Source organism: Tenrec ecaudatus, chromosome 3 (assembly GCF_050624435.1).
Source record: "Tenrec ecaudatus isolate mTenEca1 chromosome 3, mTenEca1.hap1, whole genome shotgun sequence".
Taxonomy (NCBI): domain Eukaryota; kingdom Metazoa; phylum Chordata; class Mammalia; order Afrosoricida; family Tenrecidae; genus Tenrec; species Tenrec ecaudatus.
Window position 1 is genome coordinate 161,104,782 of NC_134532.1, and position 17,841 is coordinate 161,122,622.

General features: G+C 34.8%; 1 protein-coding gene across 8 annotated transcripts in view; it reads right to left on the minus strand.

Annotated features, from left to right (window-relative positions):
* The window catches only part of ADGRL3 (adhesion G protein-coupled receptor L3), a 1,168,212-nt gene that overhangs the window by 204,109 nt on the left and 946,262 nt on the right, over positions 1–17,841 (minus strand). For all 8 annotated transcript variants that reach the window (XM_075544262.1, XM_075544264.1, XM_075544263.1 and 5 more), the window contains 2 exons: positions 16,117–16,242; positions 1,964–2,060 (listed from right to left, as the gene is read on the minus strand). In XM_075544262.1, the coding sequence (XP_075400377.1) occupies positions 1,964–2,060; positions 16,117–16,242 (223 nt within the window). The remainder of the gene's footprint in view (positions 1–1,963; positions 2,061–16,116; positions 16,243–17,841) is intronic.

The following is a 17,841-nucleotide window of genomic DNA, read 5'->3' on the forward strand; positions in this document are numbered from 1 at the left end:
TTAATTTTAAGAAGTCTTTTAAAACTGTATGTTTTAATAATAAAATTTAATATTTAACCAGTCACTATAAAGTATTACTATTCCCATTAAATATATTTCAAATTGACCCAGTGTCCTCAGACCATTATATTCCATCCAAGATGATTAAATACTTGAGAATCAATTACAACAGGGTAAAGTGAAGTTCTATAATACAATTGACTTTAAATGCAGTCATAAAAATAATCATTCAAAGCCATTTTGATTAAGCTCACACCTAACTACTTTCACGTAAATTTATATAAAAGAGTAACCAATAAAAATATACATGTTATGCATGCTCAAAATAGTCAGTTTCTCATTTCAAATATATTAGTTCTCCTTTTTTAAGTTACCACGATCATAAGTTCAAGTTATGTACAATAGGTATTATTAAGGAAAGTTTTCTTTCTAAATTTCATATATTCTAAATTTAATATGTATGGGATGATTTGAAGAATAAATAAAATTAGTCATTTTATTAATCCTATAAAAATTCATAGGATTTGGAAGCATTTGTGAGTATTGATTCTCTGCTATTTGGACAGTGTTGCTAGAAAGTTAGAAGACTCATACTGAAATAAAAGTTCAAAAACTAAATAGTAAAATTAAAGATACTAAATGAACATATTCTAGATTATGAAACAAAAACTGATCATGAATAATATATGAGGCAATGCTTTATTTACATCAAAATCATGTATTTCCTTAATATTTGGAAAAACCTTTCTACTCACTACTCTTACTTAAATGAAAGTGATATAAATAATAATCATTACTAGGTCAGAGTTGCTACATCTTTTCCCGAAAGAACATGAGACTTAAATAAGATCCGATTACAACACGTATCCCTGTATCAAATTCAAGCTCAATACTATTGGTTCTAAATTATATAGACATAAAACTTACTCCAATACATTTACATGGCTAAAAGTAATCAAATGAATCTTTATCTGAATCTTTCTTACAGAAAAACCATAATTGTTATAGTATTTTCTTCTAAGTAACATTTGGTGTTACAAAAAGACTTTTGGATACAGGTTTGAAATAAATTAATATACTTTAGTTTGAGGAGATAACAATGCTGATCAAAAAACGAATTACTGAAAATATGCATAAAAATGACTTAGAAAGGATTGAAATAAATTCCTACAAACACCATTATTCAAAATAAATTTACGTTCTAAATATTTCCCAACAATGAATGCGATATCTTCTTGCTCTCCACAAACATTGCTCCTAGTCATTTTTACTGCATTCAAATTAATTCTAATCATAGGCACACAGAGAAAAGAAAAAAGAAGAAAGAAAAAAATCAACCGTAAACACATAGGAGATTAAGGGTACTTAATTTACAAATCTAAAAGATGTTTTAGGAGCATTTTGACCCGAAGTAAAAAAACAAAATTCATGATATTCATAAAATATCTTTTCTTGGATCTTCCAATATCCAATACTAGCTGGATATGTATTTTAAATATTAACATGAGATGTGCTTTAAATATTACGATTAGATGTGCTTTTCCCCAAGTACTCAGTTTATCTTTAGTATGTATTAGTCAGTATAGTTTTACTTCCACAAAGACTGTGCAATTGCTTTATCCCTGAGACAATGTGGAACTCTATGATGCTTAGCGAACTATATAGCCACATCATTGCTCATTTTCACTGCCTCCAATGGCGCCTGACAGCTCACCCGTTTATAGAAGTAGCAGATGACTAGAAAAAGCAGTCTCTAGTTCTCCTTTTAGAAAAAGAGTTTCTGAAAATTTAGGACTTAGAAAAAAATTAAAAGGCTTATAAATAATGGAACACTGCTATTTTACACGTGACCACCCTTGCAATAGCAGATGGAATAAGGTCCAGAAGTTGAAAATAAGAGTGTATTTAAGAACTTTTTAAAGCAATCACCAATGAATACATATGAAAAATAATTTCTAGTTACCTCTGTTGAGCGATGCTGAACTGTTTATATCTCCAGTAATAAAGGAGGACTCTGACTGCTTTCGGACCGTGTCATTCCACATTCTACGGATTCGGCTCTGCGTGGAGAAGAAGAAAAGAAATGAATTCACCCAGAGGCAACTTTTCACAAAAATGATTCTTTTTCTTTCTACCATAGGTATAAAAGAGTATGTATTCAAGAGCATCTGACAAATAAACAGCTTCTACATGGTTACAGTATAGTACCATAATAACATCAAAACTAAATCATGATAATAATTGGTTTTCATTAAGAATGAGTCAAAATTGATTTGATGGCAGTGAGTTTTAGTTTATACTGAGATGATTATAACTATAAAAAACAATAAATATTAAGTTGTATATCAAACTAAATATTTTGAAGAAATAAAATCAAAATTTAATAATATTAATTTACAAGATAAAGCAATTTTTCTTTTATCAAAATACATATTTTGATAAAATCCAATTTTTTTCTGTTATCAAAATTCATACCTCCATCCAGAGTTTCAAGCACATTTGCTCATATGCAAAGGTAATTATTGTTATTGTAATTTTATAGGGGTTATTTAAATTTGTATTAAACTATTAGTTTTTTAGCAAAATATTAACTTTAGAATTCATAATTATGCAAAATTAGATAGCTTGGGAAGAAAGAACAAAGAATTCTATTTAATAGAATACTACTAAAATGCAGTTTTTCATAAACTTCTTAATACTACCGATGTAACAGAGTTTCTATCCTCCTATTTCTTAATTTCTTTTGAAGGAGATAAGTCAATACATTTCTATGTTTTGTTGCATGTTAGGTAGCTTTATAAGGAACTGAAAATAAATAATTTTTATTTTATCACATTAAATATCATTTAAAGATCACAAGAGCAGCATCTAGCCAACGACCAAGTACAGAAGGCTAGAAAAGAAGGAGGCCTGGAGGCAGGGAACACCGGAAAACATGAAGTACATTGCAACAGATGAGGTGAAACAATGCAAATAATAAATGCCGTGTAAGCTAAAACAGTAGTGTAATAATTTCCATCATCTATGAAATATTGTTTAACTATATATTTGGTTAGGGGTCTAAAAATATTGACAATCAGTGAGGAAGAGCCAAAGTATTTTCAAAAGCCTTTCAGAGAGCACTGCTGCTGATGGTGATACCTCACTCACGAATGGATTGCATTGCGATTTGAATTTCTTAAATATTTGGGCACCTAATATTAAATATTAGATGAACGACTTTATGGACTTTGGAACATGGTTACCCTTCAGAAATACTGTTCTATATCATATTTGCCTTAGGGACACCACACACACATATACACCTGAAACACCCTAAAGCTCATTACATAATAAGAAAACAGGCTCAGGACTACAGAAATAAAACATTAGACTAATTGCTCTAACTAAAAAATATCTCAAAATTACAAACTAGCATACTAGAAATGATTCTCTTATATGCTAATCCAGTTAATTGACTGATTAATTAATTCAAAACTATTGATTACCCTCTACTGCCTACCAGTAAGAGATACAATTGGAAAAGAGAAGTAAAATCTTTGCTTCCTGTAGCTGCTAGACTACTAATGGAAGAGAGTGACAGTTAAATGATTCTATGTCAAGGAGACACTTCTGGCGAGAGGTGGAGTCAGATGTGGCCTTCTCATATCAAAAGCCCTGGCAACCTCCTTCTCACGTTATCAGTCTTCCTGCCTGCTGGGACATTATCAGCCTTCCTGCCTGCTGGGACTCTGATGAACGCCCTGAGATTTGCCAGTGCCCTGCATATTTCCACCACATTTGGATCCACAGGAACGTACACACACCATCCTGTGATCTTCCTGCATTCTGCATCATTGCATGTGGCTGCATGCGTCTGAAGAGGGACTTATGGGTTTGAGTTGCTGTAGGAGGCCTGCACTGATCAAGGTGTTTATTGATGGGAGATCAATTAGTCCCCTGTGCCTCTGTGTCTTTGCAGACAAAAGCATTGCAAAATAACCCAGTTATTTGTGACCTTGCAGCTAAAAACATTGCCAGATAACTCAGTTATTTACCACCTCTTTAAGATTCTTTGGAATCTTACATATCCATGTGCTTGTCTTAGAATATAGTGCTTTTATTATTCAAATGTTAAGAAAGTGTGGCCAGTTAAGTAACATTTGCATAGATAAGAGTTTAGGAATGTTTTTTAAGTTCTTTGATGTTTGTTTTGTAACCATTCCCTCGTGAGAAGAGTATAAAAACTAAGCTTTGAATATACTCTGTACTTCAGTCCATCAGACTGTTGTCCTCCCAATCCCATGCTTGTACATGTCTCTTTCTTGTCCATTCATCAGCACGCCTCATTTCAGAGGCAGCTTGATGTGGGGTAGCTGGTCTAATCACCCACAAATTGCACCAGTCTGGTTTGCTTTCCTGATATGGGGGGCACGGAGGAGGACGAGTACTAAAATAAAAAAGGCTTCCCTCAAAAAAGCTTTGTTTTTAAATTTGCTTACAAAACAACCTTATCACTTTCAAAGTACTCTCCATTACACTTAATATACTTGTCATATCCTTGAGTCCATTCTTGGAAACACTTTTCAAACTCATCTGTTTGGATGGCTGACAGCAGCTTCCTAGTTATATTATTCACAACTTCTAAATCCTCCAAGTGCTGTCCTTTCATGTCCCTACTCATTTGCAGAAACAAAAAGCAATCCCATTAGTGAGGTCAGGTGAATAAAGTGCATAGGGCAACAGAAGCATGCTGTGTTCTGCAAAAACTGGTGCACGGAGCTGGCTGCATGAGCAGGTGCATTATCATAGTGGCAAAACCAGTCAGCCCCTCATCTGCCCCAATGAGGTGGTCTTTTTGTCACACACTTTTTACTATCTCTTTAGAACCTCTACATAGAAAGCATAATTAACAGTCTGACCGGGTGGAATGAACTCCAGATGCACTACGAGTCCTCATTTTCATCTGTTGGGTTAAGTTGACGGACACCCAGAACGGGGTTTGTCATCAATCGACATTTCACCATTTTTAAAAAGGGGAAACCACTCACTCCCATGAGTTTTTCCCCACAGTGCTGTCCTTGTGAGCTGTGTTCAACATCACAACAGTCTCTGCACCATTTTTCCTGAGCAGGAAACAAAATCTCACAGCTGCAGGATGTTCTCTTTTGTCAGACATCACAAAAAATGAGGTTTGCGTGGAACTGCTTATGAAAAAATTCACTGTGACCAGAGAGAACCTTCCCAGGTGATGCCACTGGGTGCACTAACTCAGAGTGAGTTGCTCAATGCTGGCCTGCCTAGTGGGGAAAATACATACTAATAAATTTTCATTCTGCCCAGTGCAATTCCGTTTTTGGGGGGTATCCACTTATGTAATTACTTCTTTTTATAAAGTTCTTTCTTACACATATATGAGTGTCGCTTCATTTGTTTCTCTAGTCAACCTGGCCCAAGACAGAGTTATCTAAATATGACAACTATAATGAATATGACATCAATATGCACTAAAGTTTAATATGAACATTAAGTATTATAGCAAAAACTGTCAACAACCAAAATGATCTTTTATGTTGTTATTAAGTGCTGTCAGGTCAGTCATATCAACCCAATGTAAAACAGAGCAAACATTGTCCAATCCTGTGCCATTGTCACAGTTGTCCCTACATCTGAGCCCATGGTCACAGTCACGATGTCAATCCATGTTGTCAACGGCTTTCCTCTTTTTTGCTATCCTGCTACTTTACCAAGCATGACATCCTCAAGGCACTGATCTCTCCTGACATCTTGTCCAAATATGTGAGATGAAGTCTTGCTATCCTTTCCTCTAAGGAGCATTCTTCCAAGTAAATGTGTTTGTACTTTGTACAGCCCATGGTACCTTCAGCATTTCTTGCCAGCACTAAAACTCAAATGCATTGACTCTTCTTTGATCTCTGCTGTTCAATTTTCAACTTTGCATACATGTGAAGTGATTAAAAATACCTGGGGTATTCAAAGTAGCATCCTTGACTTTCAACACTTTAAAGAGGTCTTGTGCAGCAGATTGAACTAATGTGATGCATTGATCTCTTGTCTGCTGCTTCCATGAGTATTGATTGTGGATCCAAGCAAAACTACATCCTGACAACGTCAATCATGTCTCCATTTATCATGATGGTACCTACGGGTTCAGTTGTCAGGATTTTTGTTTTCTTTACATTGATTTGGAAACTATACTTAAGGATGCAGTCTTTGATCTTCATGAGCAAGTGTTTCCAATCCTCCTCACTTTCAGCAAGCAAGGTTGTGTCATCTGCATATTGCAGTATGTTAAGAAGTCTTCCTCCAATTCTGAGGCTGCATTCTTCCTCATATAATCTAGCTTTTCTGATCATTTACGCAAATGACTAATTTTGATAAACTATATAAATAAATTACATGACAAACTACAAAGTGAGAATGTAAGTGCAACAGTTTCATGTGCCAACTTCAAAATCTAGAGAGAGAACCCAAAGGTGACAGAATGCGTACTGAGTGATTTCATGTGACTAAGTATCAAATGCCTGCACAACTCAATTTACTGTCTAATTTTAAGATAATGGCTATGTTTAAGTAAGAAATAATTAACTATTGAGAGAGTCTCAGAAAGTTTTTTGGGTACTCCAAACATTCTATTGCTTGAGTTGAGGTGGTCCTAATCCACTGTGCCTTATATGTATAAATTGTACATTTTCTGAATACCTGTTATATGAAATGCTTATTAAAAATATTTTACCCAGGGGATGAACAACTGAAATTTGGGTGAAGGGACAGAGTGGATGTATAAGGTATGAAAATAATAATAGTTAATCATTATAATTTATAAATTATAAATATTATTTAATTATAATGTACAATTATTATCAGGGGTTCACAAGCATGGAAGGCTGCCAGAGGGAAGAAGAAAAAAAGAGGAGCTGATTCCAAAGGCTCACACAGAAAGAAAATGTTTTTAAACATATGTACAAATGTGTTTGATACAATTAATGTATGGATTGTTATAAGAACTGTAAGAGTCCCCAAGAAAATGATTCATCAAAAAAGAGAAAAAAATTCTTATAAAAGGTGCAAAGAGGCAATTCAATGTAATGAAAGTTCGGAGTCCCATGAAAGTTTATATTAGGGACTAAGGAGTTTGAAAAGACGGCGCTAAAGATGTGGCCTCTGAAATGAGAGCTGATGGAGTTTCTATTATTGTAGGTGACATCTAATATGAGCCCTGGTGGCAGACTCACCAGGTCAGTAGTTTGTAACCACTAGCCAGATCTGCCGGTGAAGATGAGATTTTCTACTATCATAGGGATTGATGGGGTGAAACCAATAGGGGCAGTTCTATCCTGTCCCATATAGATTGGCATCCAGTTGATGATGTGAGTTTGGAGTCTTTTGGTCCTCTTATCTTTAAGGCCTCAACTTCTATTAGGGACCCCTTCAGCCTCACTAGCACTTTGCACATACAAAATGCCTCTACCTTAGAGTACGATACTTGATGTTTCTTCTGTCTTGAGAATGCTTCAGATAAAGGTATGGCTAACTCGTTCACTTTCCAAATGTCTTCACTTATATTTTATCTCCTTAAAGAGACCTAACATGAGTGCCTTTTTGAGTATTCTACTCCAAACACTGATATCAGTCTCCCTTGCCATGTCCCTCTCTCTCCCATAGCTATCGGCATCCTCTATAGCATTATATATTATGTTCTTGTTAAAATAGATTATGTTATTGTTAGGTTTTGTCAAATTGGTTCCAACATAGTGACCTTATACACAATGAAATTAAACACTGTCTGGTCCTGAAAACCTTGAAACCAATGTATGCAAGCCAATTTTGCAGCCACTATGCCGATCCACAGTATTGAGGGCCGTCCTCTTTTTCACTGCCTCTCTTTTTTACTGAGCATGAGTCCTTCCACCGGACTGGTCTCTTCTGACAACATGCCCAAAATATTTAAGAAACAGTCTTGCTATCCTTTCTTCTAAGGATAACTCTGGTCATAGTTCTTCCAAGATATATTTGTTTGTTCTTTTGACAATCCAGGGTACCTTCAATATTCTTTGCCAGCATTGCAATTCAAAGATACACGTGGATTCTTCATAGGTCTCCTTTGTTGAAAGTCCAACTTTCATATGCATATAAGGTCATTTAAGACACTGTGGGTTGGAGCAGGCACACTTTAGTCTTCAACGTAGCACCCTTGACTTTCAATACTCTAAAGAGGATATGTGCAGTAGATTTACATAATGCAATGGATATTTTGATCTCTTGTCTATTGCTTTCATAAAGATTGACTGTGGATCCAAGCAAGATGAAATCCTTGGCAGCTTCAACCTTTTCTCCATTTTTCATGTTACCTATTGGTCCAGTTGTGAGGAGTTTGGTCTTCTTTACATTGAGTCCTGACCCATACTAAGTCTATGATTCTTGATCTTCATCAACAAGTTCTTTACGTCCTCCTTACAGTAAGCAAACAAGCTTGTGTCATCTGCATATAGCAAGGTATGGCTATGCCTTCCTTTGATCCAGATGTCACATTCTTTGTATATTCCAGCTTCTCTAATGATTTGTTCAGTATACAGATTAAATAATCATGATGAGATGATACAAACCCAATGCACACATTTTCTGATTTTAAACTATGCAGTGTTAAACCATGTTCTGTTTACACAACTGTCTCTTGATCCAGGACAAATTCCCCATGAACACAATGAAGTGTTTTTGAATTCCCATTCTTCTCAAGGCTTTCCAAGGTTTGTTATCATCCACAGTCGAATGCCTTAGCATATTCAAAAAACAAAATAAAAACTACCAGTAAAAGTCTTCTCGTATTCTCTGCTCTCAGCCAAGACCCATTTGACATTAACAGTGATATCTATTTTTCTACTTCTTCTGATGCAGCTTGAGCCTATGGTAGCTCCCTGCCAATGTATGGTTGTAACTTCTGTTGGATGGCCTTCAGCAAAATTTTACTTGCATGTGTTATCAATGACATTTATTGTTTGCATATTCTGTTGAGTCACCTTTCTTTGGATAAGCACAAATATGGACCTCTTCCAGTCAGTTTACCAAGTACCTTTCTTCCAAATTTCCTGGCACAGACAAGTAAATGCTTCCAATGCTTCATGAACCCATTAAAAAGGTTCAATTAGTATTCAATCAATTCCTGGAACCTGGTTTTTGGCTAATGTTTGCAGTGCAGTTTGAAACTTCTTCCTTCAGCATCATTGGTTCTTGCTCGTATGCTGCCTCTTGAAATGGTGGTACTTCCTGCTACAGGGACGCTGTGTAGTCCTTCCATCTTCTTTTGATGATTCCTGCAATAGTCAATATATTGTGCACAGAAACTTTTAATATTGCAACTCCAGACTTTGATTTTCTTTTTGAGTTTAAGATATGCTAAGTATATTTTTAAAGATTTTCTGAGCTTGTTTTCCTTTTTAGTTTCCTAAATCTAAGGCTAATTAAATATCATTATATTATTTTACTTTTTCTTTTTGAGTGGGCCTTTAAAACTTTGTATTCAGCTCTTTGACTTCATCATTTCTTTCATTTCCCTTAGTTACTCTATGATTGAGATCAAGTTTCAGAGTCTCTTCTGAAATTGACTTTGATCTTCTCATTCTTTCTTTTCTTTTTTATGACCATTTGCTTTCATCATGAATGATGTTCTTGATGTCCTCCCACTAATTATTAGGTCTTCGAACATTAGTGTTTAATGTGTCAAATTTGCTCTTGAGATGGTCTCAAAATTCAAGCAGGAAAAACTCAAGGTCATATTTGATCATTCCTGATTTATTTTCATTTTCTTCAGCTTCAACCTGAATTTCCATATGAGCAAGTGATAGCCTATTTTACTACAGTCAACTGCTGACCTTAGCTACTGATATGGTGCGTCTCCATTGTCTCCTACCACTGATCCAGTAATTCCCATTTCAGTGTATTCCATCGGGAGTAGATCAGACATAGAGTAGTCCGCGTATAAAGGTGCCATTTGTGTTGTTGGGGAAAAAAGCGGGGGAGGGGAATTTTCTATGAAGAAGTTAGTTTTGCAAACATTGATCAGGATGGAATACATCTGTTACTGAGTAACAGAATCGGTGTATGAACCCTACTATCTGATTACTGATTTAAGGAAGCTAATACCACTATATCAAATAATAGGAAAAATGAGAGAAGAAATATGTTACAGACACTGTAAAAGTAAATTTTATATATCATAGATGTTTATGGAATGAACCAAGATGAATCTTAGAATGTGAGATCACAAATATAAACAATCAAACAAAATCTGTACAAGGGGTATGCCAAAAAAATACAGGTTTTTCCCCAAAAAACTATGCATTTAAATATTTTTACAAAACAACTTTATCACCTTCAATGTACTCTCCATTGTTATACAATTGTCTAATCCGAAATTCTGTTCTTGGAAACATTTTTCAAACTCATCTGTTTGGATGTTTGACAGTACCTCCCTTGTTTTTTCTTCACCCCATCAAATCACTATCCTTTCATGTCCCTCTACATTTGGGGAAATAAAAGGAAGTCATACGGAATGAGGTCAGGTGAATAAGGTGCATGGGGCAAGAGAAGCATAGTTCTTTTTGCCAAAAACTTCCACAGTTGCGATGGCTGTGTGAGCAGGTGAAATGTTGTGGTGGCAAAAACAGTCCCCTGTCTGGCACAATACAGGCCCTTTTTGTCACACACTGTTACACTATCTTTTCAGAACCTCTAAATAGAAAGAGCGACCTGGTGGAACAAATTCCAAATGCATTGTGAGTTGACATTTTTGTTTGTTCAGGAAGTTGATAGACATCTAGAACAAGGTTTGTCATTAATCAACATTTCAGTTTTTGAAATGAGAAAACCCTCACATACTTGAGTTTTTCCCATAGCGCTGTTCTTGTGAGCTGTGTTTAACATCACAACAGTTTCTGTGGCAATTTTTACCTGAGTAGGAAAAAAAATTTCAAAGCTCCTTTATCTTCTTTCAAATTGGCCATCACAAAAAAAGGTTTTTAAGAAAAAATTCTCTGTGACCAGAAAATATCTTCCCAGGTGACGCCACTAGGTGCACTAACTCAGAGCAAGTTGCTTGATGCTCGCTTAACAGAAGGAAAAAAAATGCATACTACAAAAGTACCACCCAGCGGAGCCTTTTCTGTTTTGTTTTTTTTGGGGGGTGGGGGGGGGTGGGGGGTGTACCTCCTTATATAACAATATACCATCTAAAAGACTAATTTTGAAAAACAGAATGCTAAATATTATGTTGTTTAGGGGAGGAACTATTAGGAAAATTCATGAAAAAAGCAGGATAAAATTTAGGAAACCTTTACTCTCAGGTCACTTTTAGAGAACAGCAGAGAGGAACATAACATAAGGGATATTGCCCCTGAGGCCAGAGCTCTCTGTAAGAACCAGTATGGAAGCAAAACGTTAACAATGACTGAGCAGCAAAGATGAGAAGATAAGGAGGCAGGGGTACAGGAGTGAAAGAAAATGGAACAAATAGAACACAATTAAAAAGAATATTGACATTGTGATAATGTCGCTGAGCAGTTTATGCCTAAATTGTCAAATGGAAACCTATGTGCTGTGTAAACTTGCAAAAAAAGCTTTATAAAGTATTTTATATCTAAAATAAATTCAGGAGACTTTCACTTTGGGAGACACATATTAGTGAGAAAGATTTCAGGATGACTGGAAATACAGTTAATCACTTCAGCAGCATCCTTTCCAGTTTTTATAGATGCATATACTTCTTTTGTTTCATATACTATGTAGTAAGAAGTAAATCCAAGTTGTCAATAAAATAATTGAAAAATGAATGCCAGAAGAAGTAAAGGAAGGTCAGCATTAGTATGACAATAACTTTTTAAACAAGTTCAATCTTTTTCCTGTTTATTGGTCCAGTTGTGAGGATTTTTGTATCTTTCTTCTTTTAAAAAAAATCACTTTATTGGGGGCTCATACAACTCTTATCACAATCCACGCATACATGCATTGTGTCAAACACATTTGTATATTTGTTGCCATCATCATTTTCAAAACATTTTCTTTCTACTTGAGCCCTTGATATCAACTCCTCACTTTCTCCCCTTCCTCCTTCATGAACCCTTGCTAAGTTTTAAATGATTATTTTTCATGTCTTACACTGACCTATGTCTCCCTTCAGCACCTTATCTGCTGTCCATCCCCCAGGGAGGGGGTTTTATATAGAGTATTGTGAAAGGGGTTCCTTCTTTCTACCCCCATCTTTCCTCCCCCCTCCTGGTATCACTACTCTCAATATTGGTCCTGAGGGGTTTATCTGTCCTGTGTTTCCAGCTCTTATCTGTACCCATGTACATTCTCTGGCCTAGCCGGATTTGTAAGGTAGAACTGGGATCATGATAGTGGGAGTGAGGAAGCATTAAAAAACTACAGGGAAGTCCTATGTTTCATAGGTGCTGTCTGTACTGCACCCTGACTTGCTGACTGGCAATCTTTTAGTTCATATCCTTAACACATCTCTGTGAATATTCATGTGGGAGTGTGTGCGTTTCCAGCTTGTTATAAGTGATTAGCTCCAAAGAGTGTATGTTGGGAGAGAAACAGAGAAGGTCAACAAGTAGAAAAAAGTTCAGTTTGCATCTTGTCATTTGGGGCCCTCCATTTGCTACACAGCTGTCAGATGACCTTTATTATCTCAAAAGCCTTGTCACTTTCTTTTCTGAAACATACCATTGGCTTTCTGAAAAATTAAACCTAATGCTGCAAATTTTTAAAATACACTATGGCTTTGCCCATGCCTCTTTCATTTCATCTCTGAATTTATTCACCCACTCTTGGCAATGGTATGCTTCTATTCTTGAATTTGCTAAACGCTGCAGAGAAATATTAGTTATATACTAATATTTATAGTTTTATACTAATATATACTGTACTGGAAATTCTCAATCCTGAGCTTCATTCCTAGTATTCAGATCACTGTAAAAATGTCAGCCCTTCAGACAGTCTTTCTCCAGTAATCAAAATACACATCTGTCTGATTTCACAAAGATGTCTACTCCCACTTTTCACATTCTGGTATTTTCTTTCTCTCTCTCTCTCTCTCTCTCTCTCTCTCTTTCTTTCTCTCAAGTTTTATATCTCCCAGAAGTGAATAAAACTCCAGATCACAGGAAAATGTATCAGTCTTTTAAGTTATTATATTCTCAGAGTTTTGACCAGTTTACATCATGTAAATTTAGTATTTCTAAATAAACAAGTAAAAGTTATTCAGATTGATATTTTAGAAGTACTCTGTTATTTAAGAAAAAATATATCTCAGTAAAGGTCAATATTTTATCCCTGGGTAGGGGAAAACAAAGTAACCCTTAAAACATAGGTTACAAAGGTATTTGTACTTTTTAAAACACTAGACAAGAAATTATTCCTCTGAAAGCTTAGATTATCAGTCACTCAAAAAATTATAAAACTATATATTTTTAAACATGAGTTTTCATACAAATATAGGACTTTTTAAAATTGAAGAAAACTATGACACCACTTTAAAGTATATGTAAATCTAAAATACCTACATCACTCACAATGACACTAATAAATGGTAACACTGTTGTTTATTGATAGTTGAATACTTTTATGTTATGCATATGTTGACCCAATCTTCAAAACAAGCTAAGAACTTGTGATTGCTACCACTCTCAATAGATGAACCTATTGGCTTAATAAGCTCAAGTGACTTGTTCTGTCTTACAGTTAAGAAGTTCAGGTAGCTTAATGGGTTACATGTTGGACTACTAACCACAAGGTCATTAGTTCAAAGCCACCAGCTGTACCATTGGCGAAGGATGTCTGAAGGGGGAGTTCTACTCTGTCCTATAAGGTGGTGATGACTGAGGGTCGGCTTGATGACTGCGAGGAGACGAGGGGTCACAGCTGACCACAAACCTACATTTTTTACGAACCTAAAGTTACTTTACTAAGCTGTACCACCTTGTAGACTACATCCTAAATATTGATGGACCTTGCACAAGTCTGTTTTAATTCAATAAAGCATTTTAACATATCATTATCTTATTAACAACATGCAACAATGAAATTACTGATGACTCAGGTAATACGAAAAGCAGGTAGAATCTTACCATGCAGGATGACATACAGAATTTCAGCAATTTTAAATTGTACTTGAAGAAAGGTTATTATTGAGTTAGAAAATAAAGGCATGGAGTATAACAAAGAGGTTAAATTATCATAATTTATAATGTATCAAGGGCTCACAAGGGTGTGAGGGTGGGGAAGGGAGGGAAAACAAAAGAGGAGCTGATGCCAAGGACTCCAGTCGAAAGTAAATGTTTTGAAATGAATGATGGCAACACATGTACACAGGTGCTTGATACACCTGATGTATGGATTGTTATCAGAGCTGTAAGAGTCCCCAATAAAATGACTTATTTTTTTTAAAAAAAAGGAAGAAAGAGAGGGGTTAAGAGGGCAACATCATCCTAATTCACTCTAATCTCATGTACGATTTCCAGTTTCTGATTAGAAAATTAAATATTCCAAAATCAGAAAATTTATCTCATCTGAGTTGTTTCATTTGTGTCCCTTTAAAACTTTGTAACCTTAGGAAGCTATAGAAATAGTACAGCAGTCAAACAGAATATTAATGGTTATTTTTTGTAGTTAGGAAAACTCAGAATTTTAATGATTGTATGATATATTTAGGAATTAATTTCATGAACATTATGATTGTTTCAGGGTGATATGTAAGCTTTAGGATATGTTTAAGAGGCCTATGTTAATTTTTAAATGCTAATTGATATTATATATGTGGCTTTATATTTCAAGTAAGAAATGTTTATTAATTTTTAAAAAGATATTTACTAGAATGCTTTTCACTATCTTTGATTTATAAGAGTTGTCCAAGGGATATTTGAGCCAAGGGATATTTGAGTCAAACGATGTGTTAGAAAGGATCAGCTATATTAAATTTTTTTAATGATCTTTAAAGGGCATAAGGGATTTTAGTTTTCCAAGCAAATAAAATATATTGTCTCAGAAAATTCAATCTATCAAACTTATAAACTAATTGAGAATTAATCAAGTAACAAATTAAGTGATACTTTACATTTTTCATGAAATTAGAAAACTTATGAAACAATTATTATATATGTAGGTTGTCTTTAAAGACAAGACAAATTAAGTCTTGATTACATTTATAATCTGTGGGCATCAATTTAAAATCCAAATCTTTTTCAGAAAAAAATAAGTTGGTATCATTAAAACTTAATTGTTTTTCTTATTGAACAATGAGAATTTTAAAATATTTAAATATGATAGTTTGCTAACTCATTACCTATATATTACTGTATACTTTGACTTCTTCGTTTTAGTATCTTGGAGTTGCTGAATTTATATAGCTTAATCTCTAGGATTATACTGTTGGGTAATTTACATGGCAAACACATTTCCTAAGAGTTAAAAATATCCCTGGTAAGTAATGATGCAGTTACATTCAGCATTGGACTCACATGTTAGCGGTACTCAGATGGACTAGTCAATGATGCTACTGTAGTAATGTTTATTGTCCTGTTTTTTCCTCAGTTTATCAGACCACAATATGGCACAAGATCTGTAATTATTTTTCCTACACAAGACATTTTATAAATGCAGCTGTTCAGTATATAATGCAGAATTATTACATTGGTTAAAAGGAGTAATTAAGATACATATCTAAAATACTAGTTTCTTAGAATTGGGGGGGTAAGTAGCAAATCTCCTTTGTATTCGATTAATCAATAAGAAACAATATGAAATCATTACATATTCTTCAAACTTAGCAATGAAATAATGTACATTTTTGCAGAATATAGAGAATTCTGAAGTATCAGGAAGATATAAAATATGCTCTGTCTTTCTTATAATTAAATTAGGTATACAATGTTGTTATTATATTTCAAATATTATATTTTCTATTTCTTTACAATTGTTCACGTATTAGACATAGTAAAACAACACACTGTGTTATAAACACCTGAGATAAAATTGTACTGAACAAGAAACGATAGCAACAAATGATTCATAAAAGAATGTTAGGTACCCGAGAGTTCATTTCATTTAAGAAACATTGTTTACCTGTGAGCCTGTGGAATAGCGTCCAGGAGTTCGAGAACCAGATGTTTTCCCTGAGCCAATGGAACTCTCTGTACTTTTGCCACTACAACAATGTGTTCGCAGGCATTTCCCATATTCTTTTCGTACCTAGCCAATTAAATATTAACTTCTGTTAGCAAGTAATTCATTTCAGCTAAAGAGTAATGTACAAAATGTATGTGAGGGCTTTTTTTTAGAGAGCTACTGTCACAATTTCTTTGCCCTACAGATACAAGAAAATCTGTTCAGCATATATTCTATGATATAAAATAATTAGATTCAAACTAGTAAACTTGAAATTTTGCATACGGGCAGTCTTTAAAACACACACCAAGACACGGAGAGTTCCAATCTGAATATGGTAGTACTTCTTCTTAGTTTGTTCAAAGGGCAAAATCTAAAGATACTTCAAGACACTACTTGGCATCATAAATTTGAAAGAAAGTAGTTGCAAGGGGAATCTAGCTATTATTCTTTATTAGAAGTAAGGCTACAGGTTTAAAATAGATAAGAAAAAAGGAGAAGAGAATAAATAAGAGGGATAGAAAAAGGAATACAAGAGAAAAAAATGAAGAAAGAAATTAAAGTACAAGAAGGGAAAACACAAAAGGGGGAACTGATTACAAGGATCCACATGTGACCTCCTCCCTGGGAGAGGGACGACAGAAAAGGGGAGGAAGGGAGACTCTGGATAGGGCAAGATATGACAAAATCACAATCTGTGGATTATCGAGGGCTCATGAGGGAGGGGTTAGTGGGGAGGGAGGGGGAAAAAAGAGGACCTGATGCAGAGGGCTTAAGTGGAGAGCAAATGCTTTGAGAGTGATTAGGGTAGAGAATGTACGGATGTGCTTTATGCAATTGATGTATGTATATGTGTAGATTGTTATAAGAGTTGTATGAGCCCCTAATGAAATGTAAAAAAAAGAAAAGGGAAAACACAAAAGTTCAATGTTAGAAAAAATACTTTGTGCTAGCATTTCCTTTATAACTCTTTATCTGTGCTTTCAGTTCAATACTCCTTAACAGATATAAAATTTGTAACTTGGAATGCAAATTTAAAAATATTTGTTATGAGGTGGACATCCATACTATTCGACTTTACAGGGATTTTATTTATAACTCTATGCATATTTAATTCTAAGAATGAAACCTTGCTTGTTCCTGTACAATAAAAATAATCATTCTTAAATTTGAGGCTATTTTTTTCAGCCACTTTGTTAATTCATTTTGTTTGGGGTGTTCTTTTTGCAGTTTTCTGTAACTGATTCTCTATTTTACCAAGCACAATGCCTTTCTCCAAAGACTGACCGTTCCTCCAAAAAGGTCCAAAGAACATGAAATCTCATCATTTGGGCTTCTAAGAAGCATTCTATCTGTACTTCTGGCAAGATAAGGTTTGCCTGTCCTACTGGCAGTCCATGGTGTTGTTAGAATCCTGTGTCAATGTCATAATTCGAAGACATCCATTATTCTCCACTCTTCAGTACTCACTGTCTAGGTTTCATATACATACGTGAGGATTAAAATGCTATGGTTTGAGATGGGCATACCTTAGTTTTCAAAGTGAAATCTGTGCTTTTTAACACTTCAAAAAAGCAATACAATGCTTGGTTTCCTGACTGCTGCTTTGACGGTCACTCCAAGTAAAATAGGAAAGTTGACAACTTGAACGTTTTTCCATTTACGGTAGTGTTGCTTACTGGT